This window comes from Falco biarmicus, chromosome 10, assembly GCF_023638135.1.
Source record: "Falco biarmicus isolate bFalBia1 chromosome 10, bFalBia1.pri, whole genome shotgun sequence".
Taxonomy (NCBI): domain Eukaryota; kingdom Metazoa; phylum Chordata; class Aves; order Falconiformes; family Falconidae; genus Falco; species Falco biarmicus.
Genome location: NC_079297.1, coordinates 24,211,237 through 24,225,411, shown reverse-complemented (window position 1 = coordinate 24,225,411; position 14,175 = coordinate 24,211,237). Strand labels below are relative to the sequence as shown.

General features: G+C 37.3%; 1 protein-coding gene across 2 annotated transcripts in view; it reads left to right on the top strand.

Moving 5' to 3' along the window:
* KIF18A (kinesin family member 18A) overlaps positions 1-14,175 on the top strand; it is a 42,230-nt gene that overhangs the window by 6,338 nt on the left and 21,717 nt on the right. For both annotated transcript variants that reach the window (XM_056353328.1, XM_056353329.1), the window contains exons 6-10: positions 3,489-3,686; positions 5,008-5,184; positions 6,057-6,131; positions 6,388-6,497; positions 10,693-10,855. In XM_056353328.1, coding sequence (XP_056209303.1) covers positions 3,489-3,686; positions 5,008-5,184; positions 6,057-6,131; positions 6,388-6,497; positions 10,693-10,855 — 723 coding nt within the window. The remainder of the gene's footprint in view (positions 1-3,488; positions 3,687-5,007; positions 5,185-6,056; positions 6,132-6,387; positions 6,498-10,692; positions 10,856-14,175) is intronic.

Below are 14,175 nucleotides of genomic sequence, written 5' to 3'. Positions count from 1 at the left end.
AATTGCAAATATTTCATTTCTCTGTGTATATATATATATAATATATTTATTTAGGATGCAGCTTGTTTGCAACGCACTGAACAAAAGTGGTCACGCTTGGTGGTTTTGTAAATGCTTTTCATATTAGGTTACAAAATGAGCATGCTTCGGGTGTTTTTTCTGTGTGCGTATTACATACGCACTGTAAACTGGTGTGACGCATAAGAAAGTACAAATAACAATCCTTTGACTGGTTTGTGAAATACTGTTACAGTGAGCATCTGACTTGAGAAGCAAAAAGTGTATACTTCTGCAAGTCACGTATATTAAGCTCTGAATGATTTTTTTTCCAGAGATGGTTCTTGTTGATAATGGAATTCTTCAGACTGCTCAAAGTCATGTGTACATTTTTGTCTTTGAGATAACTGGCAGAGCAATTTCTGGACTAATTCTTTGTGTTATTTATTTGTTTTTCTGTGTCCTCATAGCAGTAGTAGCCAGTCAGTAGCCACAATTATGTAAAACATACTGCCTGTCTCTTAGCCGGTCTCTGTATGCAGTTGCAGACAGTTAAAACAGCATGCTTGATTAAACTTGATATACGTGGACAAATGTCTGGGTGTTAAAACTCTTGGAAGGAAAAGACCTTTCAACATAAAGATTAGACTTTGCCATGTCACAACTGGAAGCACGTTCTGCTGTGTACTCAGCATTCATCTCCAGTGCACAGTTCATTCACAAAAACTGTCAAGCTGATTATGTTCAAGGATACCATAAGTAGTAAAAACTCTCTGGTGTTCTTTTCAATATTCCTAATCCAGTTAACTCTCATAACGATCCTGAATGTCTGTTGTGTTTGTCTTTTGAGATGGTCTAGATGTCAGTCAAGATAGTTAATTGCTTTTGCTTAAGGGTTATTTTCTCTAAGTGCACAAATGAATGGTAAAAGTCGTCATTTGTTCTGTGAGATGATCAGCTTGAATGTGTAACTTATAAATGTCTACTATCATGTGTTCTCGAAGATGAGTTAGTGCAGCCTTTGAATAATAGCTTGAGTGAATGGGTTTTAAGCCTTTTTCACAAAAGTGGCTTTATGCTGGAGGAGGGGTGGATTATGTAATTTATGAAAAATAGGTGTGTAAATTAATGCTTAATAGAAATGCTGCATCTGCACGTACCATTTCAAAGGCATATTACTGTTGTTGACTAGTACAATGAATGCAACTGGAAGTTTAACATTTAAATTAATGTGTATAGGTTTAAGCAAATACACAACCATACACCTGTTTTAGATTATCCAAGAACTCACTTTATCTACTTCATGCACTTAATAGCAGCACTGGCATCTGTAAGGAATAATTACTAACTAGTCAATTAGCACTAAAGGTAATTGCTTATGTCAGTTTCTCATCTATTTCCACAGATCTGTGACATCCTGCAAAACATGTCTTACCTGCTTATCCTTTATGGCCTCTTTGGCTCCACAGATATAAATGATGAGAAATCCCTATTGCTGTCTTGATGCCTCTTCATTTCTAAATTTTCTAGTATTTGAAGAGTTACTCTTCTTTGTAGAGATCGGTTGTCTTTTATGCTGGCTTTGGTTTTTCTTGTTAACTCTATTGAAGCAGGATGTTTTCTGAAACTGACGAAGGAAGTAGTAGAAGTCTTGGCCCGGGACACCTTGAGCTGATTTTAGAGACACGAGTTTTGCCTTGCTGTATGATCTGTCTTGGGTTTGAAATCTCTATCTAGGTCAGGCAATTGCTGCATCTGAAAGTAAAATCCCGATTCCACACTGTTCTACTGAAAGTGTTCTGCTGACGGACAAAGAAATAGAAAAGATTCTGCTTTGAGGCATTTCCTGTATCTTTTGAATTCTTATAAAAGCTTGAGTCATACAACATAGTTTGGCTGTCACTCCACCTTTCTCTACTTCGCTAATGATAGTTACTGGATGCTGGTAGAGTGCTACTAGCCTGCGAGAGATACTTTACCAGCATAAGTATAGGGAAGTGGCTTTTTTGTTCTTTTTAATTTTTTTTCTTATGTTGTACTAGAAATAGTACAACAGAATTTAGTTGTATTGTTTGATATAGAAACATGTCTGTTTGGTATAGACATAGGTTTTGTGGCAAGTCATAAGAATTTTATTCGCTCCCAAGACTTGTCAATTTTTTTCCGGTTACATATTACTGTGGAGACTTCGTTTCTCATGCGCAAAGCTTAAAGCTATGGAACGGGTGAGATACTGTCATTATTAGTCAATGATTTTGTATATATGTCAACTTTCCCAATTCACTGTTTAAAAGTGCGTTCATGGGAGCACCGGTAACCATTGGCTGTAAAAATGGCAAGGCACTTAACGCAAAAGAAGCGGAAACTTGCAGAGAATCCTGAAAAAGCAAAAGCCATCTAAGGATAACTGTAATTCTTCTTACTGACTGTGTAATCATGCTCTGCCTGCTTCTTCATAAACCTGAAGTTAGCATTTAGTTCCTTGTATATCTCCTGTACTGTGAAAATTTCAGGAAAGAAGGCATGAGGAGGAACCAGTGGCCTCAGGGGTCACAGCTTTCCAAAAGACCCTGTAGTAGTGTATGTTTTCACAACAGTAAATGAGTATTATTTACCTATTAATGGTAGTTGAAGTCTAAATCACTGGAAGTCCAGCTTTTTACCTGGTTTATCTCTCTGTATGACTTTATGGCATACCCTAAAAGGGGCCTTTAAAAAAATAACATCTTTTTCAGTTTGAAGTGCAGTAGTATGTTGTACATCTTGAGTGCAGGAGAATCAAGAGCTATTTTAGCTGTGAAATTCATTTGAAGCTCACCAGTCTTCACCACTGCAGTAAGCCCGGGCCCAGCTGCACACTTAATCCTCTGTAGCGGGACGGGGGAAAGAATCAAAGGGGCAGAAGCAAGAGGGAGAGGATAAGTCTGTGGTTCCCTTAAAAAGTTAAGGGAGTGCAGGGGAAGCAACCACTTGCCACTGGCAGACTGATGCCCAGCCAGTCCTCAAGCAATGGTTACCTTGGAGAAACTTTTGATCAGTTGGGGTCAGCTGTCCCCTTGCAACCTCTTGCGCACCGCCTTGACGCCTACAACTGCTGTTCAACAAAAGCTAAGCGTTGGTGTGTACTGTGATCAGCACTGTTTCGAGTCACAAATCTGAAAGCACCATCCAGGCTGCTATGCAGAAAATCAGCTCCATCCCAGCCAAACCCAATGCAACCACACTCTGCTTGCTTTTTTTTTCCCCCTAATAATACCTAAAGCAGGTCAGTTGAAGAGGTAAGTATCAGAAATGGATTCACTGTTTTCCATTAGGCCAAACTGCCTGTTGGTGTTAGATAGGTACCGAAAGGTTTAACTTGGATTCCAAGAAGGATTCCAATAAGAATTTCTGAAAACAGTTGTTACAGGGTAAAATTAACCTACTGCTTACAATAACAACAGACTGGTTAGTGGTTACTTCTTAATTATTTTCCTTTTTTTTTATTGTAGATTTATCTGAGACAGCAAGATAAAACAGCAAGCATTAATCAAAATGTTCGCATCGCCAAAATGTCTCTCATTGACCTGGCAGGATCTGAACGTGCCAGCGTGACAAATGCCAAGGGGGCTCGTTTTAGAGAAGGAACAAATATTAACCGCTCCCTGCTAGCTCTTGGAAATGTCATTAATGCCTTGGCAGACCCAAAGGTATGTGCTGCTTTCCCACTTCTGCACCTCCTAGCATTCTGAAAACATTTTTAAAAATAGTAAGTGCTCTTTAAGTAATGGGGATTACATTGCTGATGCTTCTCACATCATAACTTTCATTTAAGGTTTTCTTATGGCTTTCTGCCATCATCTCTGTGATAGCTGAAAGACAGTTCCAGTGGGAAAGAGTTCTCAAGAAGTGTGCTGCTACCCGAGGATAGTGTCAAAGATGAATGTACCTGCTTTTCTTAGCCACCTTTTTAAAATCAAACATGTACAGGAAGTTGTATGAGTAGAATAGGCTTACAAGGACAAAGATTTTTCAGAGGTTTATGCCCTTCAATCTTGGGGGAAAAGGCTTTTGTAGGAGAAAACATCTAAAGTTGAGGGGGTTTTGAGCTCTAACATATGTGTGCATACCCACATCCCCCACTGTCCCCCACCCCCTGCTCACAGTAGCAAATTACTCTCCTGATCTGGCTCACCAGCTCAAGGGAAGGAGTGGGCACACGTGTGGGAGAATGACAAAATCTGAATTTTAGCAAAAGTCAAGTCCATGGTGTACAGCTACACCTGTTCTGTCCTTCTGGTCAGCTAGCAATTTCCCCCTTCAAATATGCCAGGAGAAAACAATCAGAGCTTTTACTACCCTTCTTGATGCTGCACGTTCTCATCACCACTTTGTTGGAATGGGAGGCAGAATTTAAAATCTGTACCGTGGACATAAGTAAGATTTTTTTTTTTGTGTTGAGTTACTTGGTGTGGGTTTGGGGTCTTGGTGACTTAGCTTTGTACCATGAGATTAATATTATGTAAGTATGATTGAAAAAAAGCTTCACAGAGCAGACTGGGTTGCGTGAAAAGGTTGTGGAATCTCCATCCTTGGAGACGGTAAAAACCCAACTGGGCATAGTCCTTGACAACTTACTTCAGCTGGCCCTGCTCTGAGCAGAGGGATTGGACTAGATGAATCTTGAGAGACCCTTCCCAACCTCGATTATTCTGTGAACTGAAAGAAGTTTAATGCAGTCTACCTTTTATGTTGATTGCACACATTACAAACATAGTTGTTCCGTGTCCAGGCATCAGAAAGTAACCTGGCTAACGCGTGTGTTACAAATGTTTTAAATATTCCAAGAGACTTACAAATTTACATCTGAAATGGATTTAAGTTTGAGGAAAAATTACTTGTATCAAAGAAAACTTCCAAGGCTGTTTGTCATGTTTTATGGCATTGTTGAAATTCTAAGCAGACTTTTAGGCAGATGAATAATTACAGTACAGTTGTCTAACCCATAGAAATGCATCTTACTCTTTCTAGAGCAAGAAACAGCACATTCCTTATCGAAACAGCAAACTTACTCGTCTATTGAAAGATTCTCTTGGAGGAAATTGCCGAACAATAATGATAGCTGCTGTTAGTCCGTCTTCTATGTTTTATGATGATACATATAATACTCTCAAGTATGCAAACCGAGCGAAAGATATAAAGTCTTCTGTGAGTATGTTGGTATTTATTGATCCTCTGTCAAAGTATAATAACGTAGTGTTAAGAGAAGGAAAATTATTTCTTTCAGAAGATTATAATTTCCTTCAATTTTGTCTGAACCTTTTTTCAGTTACCTTCTTTCTTGCAGTCAGCTCATCATCTGATTGATGGATGTAGTAGATACTAGTTCTGGCCTAAAAGCAATGTAGCTTCATTAATGGGATTATGCTGCCAGTTTGGAAGTGTTTTGTGAGCATCAAATTTAGAAATAGTCCTCAGCTGGTAGAATTCACAATCAGTTTCAGTATCTTACTATTAATTTCTCAGGGAACTGTAAAGCATATTAAAGAAATACCTGAGCAATTGCATAAAAGCCACTCCAGGTTTGTTACAGGCAGAATTCAGCTGGGCCAAGAAGCAAAATGAGATTATATTGATAAATAAAAAGCTACTGGTGTGTCCTGTCTACTGCTCTCTATTATTCTGATCTTTTTTTCATAAACAGTTTTATTGCAGTTTGTGATTTTTTTTTAATGTAATATGGGGTTGACTGTAGTTACCACTTGTTGCATACTTAAAGATAGTTTTTATAACTAAATTCACAAGCTGTGCATTAAATAAAACTAGCCTGAATAAATGCAAAATGTGTACGTGCATGTAAATGTAATTATTTTTTTGTTCTGTTGAGGGGAAATTTCATGGCCATTGATATGTAACAGATGACTTCGAAAGCAGAGTGTCACATTTTTGTTGTGCAAGTCAAGATTTTGTTCATCCCTTATATAATGCGAGTATAATTATGTAGTAGGTAAAGTATATTTATTATGCAGGAAAACATGAAAGAGCCTTCTAAATTCTAATTTGTTTCTTTTCTTTAACAGTTGAAGAGCAATGTTGTGAGTTTGGACAGTCACATAAGCCAGTATGTTAAAATTTGCAACGAACAAAAGAAAGAGGTATGTTAAAAATGTATTGTTAAAAGTTTGGAAGATAAATTGCTATAACTTCGAATACAAAAAATGTTTATGGGATTGAACCTATGAAGCAATATTGTACTAATGCTCCTATACAGCCTTTTGAAGTAAGAAAGTTTTGTCTTCTACAAGGAATATCACCTACTACCATTAGTAAAGCTTTTCAAGGCGTAAGCACAGAATGATAAGGTTAAAGAAACGGAAACAACTATATTCCAAAGGTACCTTTTTGTTTTAGATCCTAATGTTGAAAGAGAAACTGAGAGAATATGAAGAAAAGCAAGCAAGCATTCCGGAAAATCTTACAGCTGTGACGCTTCCAAACACCCAGCAAGCAGAAATACAAAGGTAAATTAATCACAGTACAATCCCGCTTAGAAATGGGAGTTTGCATAGCTTGTAAAAGTATTTGTAAAACAAACTTCATGTTTTCAATATTGATTTCCTCATTTTTAACATTGCTTTACTTAAACTAGGTGTGGGTTTGCATAACTTATCGCTCCTTTCCAGAACAACTTGGTGGTGGATTTAAAACAAACCCAAAGTCATGTACTTGAAGTATCCTGATATTAACCTTCTATTAATAGAATAGAAACAAAAACTTCCTGATAGATCTGTCTATGGAACAGTCACACTTGGAGGATGACAGAATTCCATTTCACAGGACTCTTAAAACTAGGCAGAGTCCATTAATAACAGGAAGAAAAAAATCCTTTTTCTGGTAGGAAGCTTATCTTCATAACCCCAAAAAAGTGAAAGTGTCTTACAAGAGAAAGTTACGATAGTTTTATATTATTGGTAAACTGGTCAAGATCTAGACTTTTAAAATCAAGAGGATACATTTTGGTGAAACAGTAGAATATTAAGTTGTTATTTTTTTTTAGTAACTCTAGAAGCACATTACCAAACAGAACTTGGCAGTCTCTTGCATTATGCAAAAATTCCAAAACTACACAGTTCTAATGGTGGTGTTTCTACTCACAGTCTAGTTCAGTTACTTTAGTAATGTGTGTGTGTGCATGTGCAGGAAGTGACATGTGCACATGGCAGGGAGGAGCGTATGAAAGCTAGCTTTCAGCAAAGCTACTTAACAGCTCGTTTTTGTGGATAGAATGTAGTTTGTGTAAATGACAGCAGCTGCTGCTGGCAGATACTACTTCAGTAGTATCTTTCCAGCAAGGTTTAAGAGAGGCAAGAACTTGAAGCTCTTCTTTCCACAGAGAGTGTAATTTGTTTGTAGGTTCCTTTCTATTGCTTTAATGTTTCATGGTCTTTTATTTCCTCTTGGTGATGTTTTTGTCTGTCTTTTCTGATGTGACAGTCCTCTCATGAGAACACACACAAAGTAACAAATTGAAGCATGTGAGGTGAATTTGTTACAGAAGGCAATCTATTCCATAAAAAGGTTAGGTTTTGGTGTGAAAGTTCCTGGATCTGACTCCGCATATCTCATCACATATTTCTGAGATATTGACCTAGGTTTATTCAGATAAAGTTTTTTGTGTTGGCTCTTTGAATGTAGTATTTTTTTAAACTGAAAAACCTGAGGCAAAATTATAAACCCATTCAAAGCAAAATGCTCTGTAACTGAGCATTTTACTGGCATTCCAGAAGTTTCAATAAATGTCTTGAGTTATTTAAATTTAATTTTCAAAAGTAGTGTAGGTTTCTGAGTCACATTGAGAGTTCTGACAGATTTCCTGTGTATTTTTGCACTGTACATTTTTAATGTTAACTAAATTTCCTGTGATTTGCCCTTTATTTCATTTGGGGGTTGTGTGGGAAGAATCAGTTGAGGGTAAGTCTTTTCAAAATGCTGGACATCCTGACATGTATGCCAAGATTTGTTGGTCAGAAAGTTTGGGTTTTAATGTTCTGGGAGTGTTGCAGAATGGCTGTGTGATCATGGCCATGACTCCCTTAAAGATCTTTGTGAAACAAAGTTAGTGTAAGTTAGCTGAAGCAGGCCTTGCAGCTATGCTGAGGCATGCTGATAAGGAAGCTGAGAAAAACACTAACCTTGTGCCTAATGTTGTAAATAACTTTGAGGAATTTGCGTAGACAAGAGAGGAAAAAAAAATATGTAGCTAGCTATCCGCAGAAACCGCAAGTAGGAGGACGTATGAAAAAGTAACCCTTTAGAGCTTAGCCAATCAGCAGATGACTAGTAGGCATAATTAACTGGAACTGTATATAAGACATAATCGCGCCGTAATAAATCGAAGCTTGCTTTATCACTCATATTGAGTCGGCCGCGTGCTTCCCCTCGCTCGTCATGGGAGATCCACAGAGATACGTATAAGCCTATCCCATTCCCATTAGGTATCAGCAATAAAGTGGCTGTTCCGTTTTCTCCTTCCTCATAAGGATCCTGTCAGGTTCATCTTACTGATGGTGTGGGTGATGAGTTGATTTCCCCCACAAAACAGGTTTTACGGGTTGTTTTTACAGGTTTTGGAGATATTCTGTTGTCTACTCCCTTGCGTTTGGGACAGGGTAGAGCGCTTCATCCACAATCCTGTTTCAGTACAACTACCTGTGGCTTTTGTTTCACTGTTATCTGGAAGAGACTCACTGATTACACAGCTTGCTCAAATCCAAAGGTCATTCCTGCTCCCTTTGTCTAAGGCTTGCAGATGTATTGTCTGTCAACCTTTAAGCCTTGAACCTGTTCAGGTAGACAGTGGACACTGGCTTTGGAACTGTCACTGACAGGTCCACAGGCTCTTAGAGACTAGGTAGTCCAGCAAGTTCATAACCTGGATATACCTACAGGATCACTTTGTCATATTTAAGTGAAGAAGAGAGGGTAAAAATAACTCCATAAGAATAGAAGTGTGCTTATTGAAAGAGTCAATGCAGCTCAAGGCAGGAGCTTTGCAGAGGCATCTATACTTGATGCTATATTTGTGACACTGATGACTGTACACAAAAGGCTGACTTACTGGTAATAGTTCCTCACAGTGACTGTACATAGAATCAGAATCCGCAGCCTCTCAGATTATGCCCAGGGTTTTACTGTGAGGGAAACTGAGAGGATTCACCCTCATCTCTTAATTGCTGCGTTTCCCAGGCAGCTGGGAGGAGGAACTATGTTTCTATGGATACTATGGAGGGAAAAAAATATCCAATCAGTTATTCAGTGGACATGATTGCATAGATAGTAGCAGTGTAGGGTAAGAACTCTGATGCTCTGCAGCTGACTATTATGATTCTTAAAGAAATATTATTTCTAAATTCTGTGTGGTGAAGTACTTATTTTTACCTAGAAATGATAGTATTTGCTGGATGCTTTTACGTAAAACCATTTAATTTCTAAGAATTCTTTTGTTAATTCTTTTCGGTTTTAAATGAGAGTAATAAGACACTGGAATAAAAGACTCAGTTACTCAGTCTTTAGACTATAAAATGGAATTGCTGCTTCTGAAACATACTGGCAAGAAGTCAACTACGTAGTTCCTTGCTCCCTAGTTGAACCTGTGTGTTATTTATGGAGTATTTACAGTGTGGTACTTAATTTTATGATTTTTATATTAAACACTGTATAATGATCTCAAATGATGCATATCTTCAGAACATTTGCATGTTAAACTGTGCCTTATGTAAAGTTTTAATAAGTCAATGGGATGTTATGAAATGGCATGTATACAAGGTTGGTTATTACTGTGATATACAGTATCTTCTATCACAGAATCATAGAATGATTTGGGTTGGAAGGGACCTTAAAGATTGTCTAGTTAAAGCCCCGCTGCCATGGGCAGGGACACCTTCCACTACACCAGGTTGCTCAAAACCACATCCAAACCACATTTGGGCTGTGCTGTACTGCTTTTTCAGTATTCAGGAGTGAAATGAAAGAGCACAACTTCTGAAACTTATATTGCATCAAGATAATGCTTCCAGGCTTTCTCCTTGTCATTCTGATGTGCATTGCAGACTAGGGATAATCGGAATATGAGGCCATGTAAACATTGGTTTCCTTGGAATAACTTCTAAGTACCTTCTCTTACAGATTTGGTTTCTTTCCCCTATTAGTGTAGTTTAACATGTGTTAAAACACGATGCACATTCTGATTTTTGTGGACCATTAGTGATCAAAATTGTACAACAGAACTTGAGAGAAAGTGAGCAGCTAAAGACACTTGTGGCTTTTCTTTTTTTGAGGGCCATTTAGTGTGTCTATGGTAACAATCATCTGATCTGTTTAATGAATTGGCATAAGAAGTAGAGAACCTAAGTATGTAGTATCTATTGGAGGTGGAGATGTGAGGATGTTCCAGATGTCTGTCTTGCGGGTTTCAGCAGTATCTTCATAAATACAAGGCTTGTTTTTAGTGACCCCTTCAAAGTTTAACATCCCATTTCCGGTTCAAGTATATAAAAATCTGTACTGATGTACTGACCCTTTTATTGCTCACTGAAAACAGGCTTACTTTTTTATGTTTACTTTATTAACTTGGAATTGCAAGTTCCCTTTGTAAAGGAGGTGATCATAAAAGTCTTAAGTAATCTGTTACTTTTTCTTATCCTTTGGTTCTATTAGATACAAAGAAATCCTTAAAAATGTGTTTGCAAACCGTGAGGAAATCAGAAAAGAATACCTCAAGTTGGAAATGCAACTGAAAGAAAATGCATTGAAGGCATATTACCAGAAACAATGTCATGAACAAATTCAACTGATGTGCTCTGAAGAAAGAGTAGAAAGGGTGAGTTTTATATACTGCAGTGCAAGGTATCATCTCTCTTAATTTTGCTAACTAATCTATCATTGGTAATGTATGAATTTTGCTTAAGCAAATATATAATTCTTTAATGCTGAAATATTTAATTAAAATGGGACAGACTACTTATCACTCGGATGACGTTTTCTGACAACGTAGTAGTAATGCCAGCTGTGTTTTTTTCCCACAGTGCATGGAAAACTGTTGTCGCGTGCTTATTGCTGCTAATCGTGAAAGCTTTTCAACTTGTCCTTAAGTAGATTGATTGCATAGTTACTTAAGACCTGACTAGACTTAGGAGACTCATCGTGCTCTTGTCAAAAACCGTGTTTATGTACATATGGTACAGCCATTGAAGCTCAGTAATCTATTTGTGTTTCATAAGGAAAAGCATAATTTTGGGCTAAACGAGAGTTATTATCACTGGTGTTTTCATTTGTCACCAGGAAGATGTTTGGATAGCTGCTTAAAGACCGAGTCATGTCAACTGAACTAGTTACACTTAGTTGCCTTGAAGTTGAAGAGTCTGGGGGCTATGTATGAGCAAGTGCTGTTGTACAGCATTAAATGCTTGTGTCTTTCTAGAAGAATCAAAGTTGAAATAAGTAAGCATGGTTAGATAGTATCTCAATTTTTCTGATAAAAGTCACCTGAAAGGAATATATGTCTTATGTACAGGTGAAGTTGAAGGTGGGGCTGATCTTGCTTAGTCACAGTAACAATCTGTATTTGGCCAAAAATGAGTTTCATATGATTGTTTTTTTCCTAGTGATTCACATGAAAATTTGTCCTTAAACAAATGTCAAAGTGCAAATAAATTGCATATTTTTGGTTGTCATTAATGAAGATATTTCAGATGACTAGTGTGTACTACAATTCTCTTTTATGCCAAAGAAACTCTGAAACAATATTTCTGCCATATTTCTAAATGCTGCTTACACTAGAACATAGATGTGTATCTACTCATAATGATGAGGTATACCTTTATAGGCTCTTTTGTATGAATTCTTTTATGAGGTGATTTAACTTTGATTTTGAGTGTTAGCAGTGCTTCACTCAAATGTTGGTTTTGCCATCAGCTAACTTGTAAATATGATTTGCAAAGGATCAAGAGTCACTGTCCTACAAATGTAATGCCTTATTTATCAATGAGAGTCACTGTAGTAGTAAAATTAAATGTCCATTTGTGACTACTTTGCAACAAATTGGTTTTTAATTTGGAACCCAGGCATTTGATTACCAAAGTGATTATCACATTTCCCTTGTGGACTGTAATGCTTCTGTTCTTCCTTTAATTTTTACACATTTGTTGTTGGGTTTTCTCTCTTGAAAATATATACTGTTAGGCTGCAGGAGTAATTCTGAAATATTAATTTTTATGATAAAAGTTTTACTTCTAAAGTATTTCTGTGACAATTGTCTGTGCTCAGTAACTAGATATAATAATGATTTTAGGTAACTTAACATGAAGCAAACGATACCTTATCTATACTTGAACAACCCGAATATGCACACTTTAATTTAAAACAATTTCAGAAAGAAGGAAAAACTCCAGTGTGAGTTTAGGTTACCTTAATCCTTGTTCTTAAAAATGCTTTCTTGTTGCAAAACTTTTGACACAGTTTATCTTGGGAAATTCAGTTCATATAAGTCCTTTGCATTTACTACATAACTGACCCTGTTTCCAGCTTTTTTGGAAATGGAATGTTGCCCATTTAAAGGGCCTGTTTAAGTCTTCCTGCCTAATGCCTGTTCTTCCCACTTGTTACCTGTATTTCTGCATCCATACTGTTTTCCTTTTGCTCGCAAGGTATCAGTCGCAGCAATGTTAGCCAGAAAGCCTTTGTGCCCATAGGAGAACATGTCAGATCATTCCTCTTTGTATGGAAACATAAAAAGCTAACCTGTGCCCTGTGTTATAGTTACTTTTAACTGTCTTGGAGAGGTTAAGGAAGTCTGCTTGGTTTTGACCTATTTTATCTTGAATGTTTTTGCACCAGTCGTGGAATCTGTTTTACAAATATTTTTTACTTTTTTTTATTTTTAAAGACATGGCGAAAAACTGCTGGTGCTTTTTTGATAGACTTTAAAATATATATATTAGGTTTTAAATTGTTCCTACATTTCTGATTCCCTTTTTAACACTATTCTTACTGTCTTGAAAAGGAGCATATTCCTAGGAAGCCATCAGTCAGTCCAATCATGGTTTCAGTATTTCTGCTTACTGCAATTGCCCATGCTGGATTCAAAATGACTTGTTGAATATGTCCCAGTTCTTCAGCCCAGGAGGGATGATTTCTTCTGTGTCTCTTGCGGTGTTTTTTTAATGACAAAATACAGTAGCAACCCATTTCCTACTGTGTTCCAGAGGGGGTGGTTAGAGCTAGCACACATAACCATACTTCTTCTGTTGTAACATATCCTTTATTCCTTGGAACATATGGGATGGGTTCATCAAATGTTGGGATGTTATCAATACCACCTTCAATCCTAATAGTTCTCCTGCACTGTGTAAAAGCTGATGAATGCAAAACAACACATTTGAATTTCTCTGCTTCAGCAGTCCTGAAAGCTCTCCCCTAGCCTCACTGATCAGAGGGAGCCAGTGATTATTGCAAGCTTTAGTCTGCCAGTTAACTCTTCCTCCTGGTATTTTCTCTAAGGAGTGGGTCCTTTATGAAGTGACTGTCTTCTCTGGATCCTCTTAGCAGCTAAGGCAGTCTAAAGGGAAAGAAAAGGGCAGTTCTGGCCAGAATGTAGTCTTAGACCCTAGTAAGTTGCCTGGAGCACGCACGTAGTTCAGGTGTTTCTACCATGCTGTTTCTGTATGCCGTGTGTTGAAATAAGCATTTTTGGAAAAGTCAGCTTAAGAAGTGCAATCTGCATCTCTCCACATACTGTTCCTGTTTTCTACAGTATGTTCAGAAGGGCACCAGACAGAGTAATTTCTGCTTTACTGGAGGTACAGAGTTGCTTATGACATTTTATAATAGAACTAATTTGGCTTGCTGTTCTAAATGTCTACTTTTATTCTAATTAATGAAGTTTTCTTTAGGTATTAAATTTGGAATGTATGGACATAGAGAATTAGATTATATGATATTTTAAAAATGGGTTATATAACTTTTTGTTGACTGTGGCAGTATACTTAAAATGTTTGTGAGTTTGGGTTTTTTTAGTTAAATAAGTTCAGGCAAAGGTTAACTGTGAACTCTTGCTAAAGTGCTCTATGGCCAGTGGAGTCTGACCTAATTTTTAAAGTATACTGCTAACTATAGTTGTCCGCTGAATAGGAAGTCTTCTGT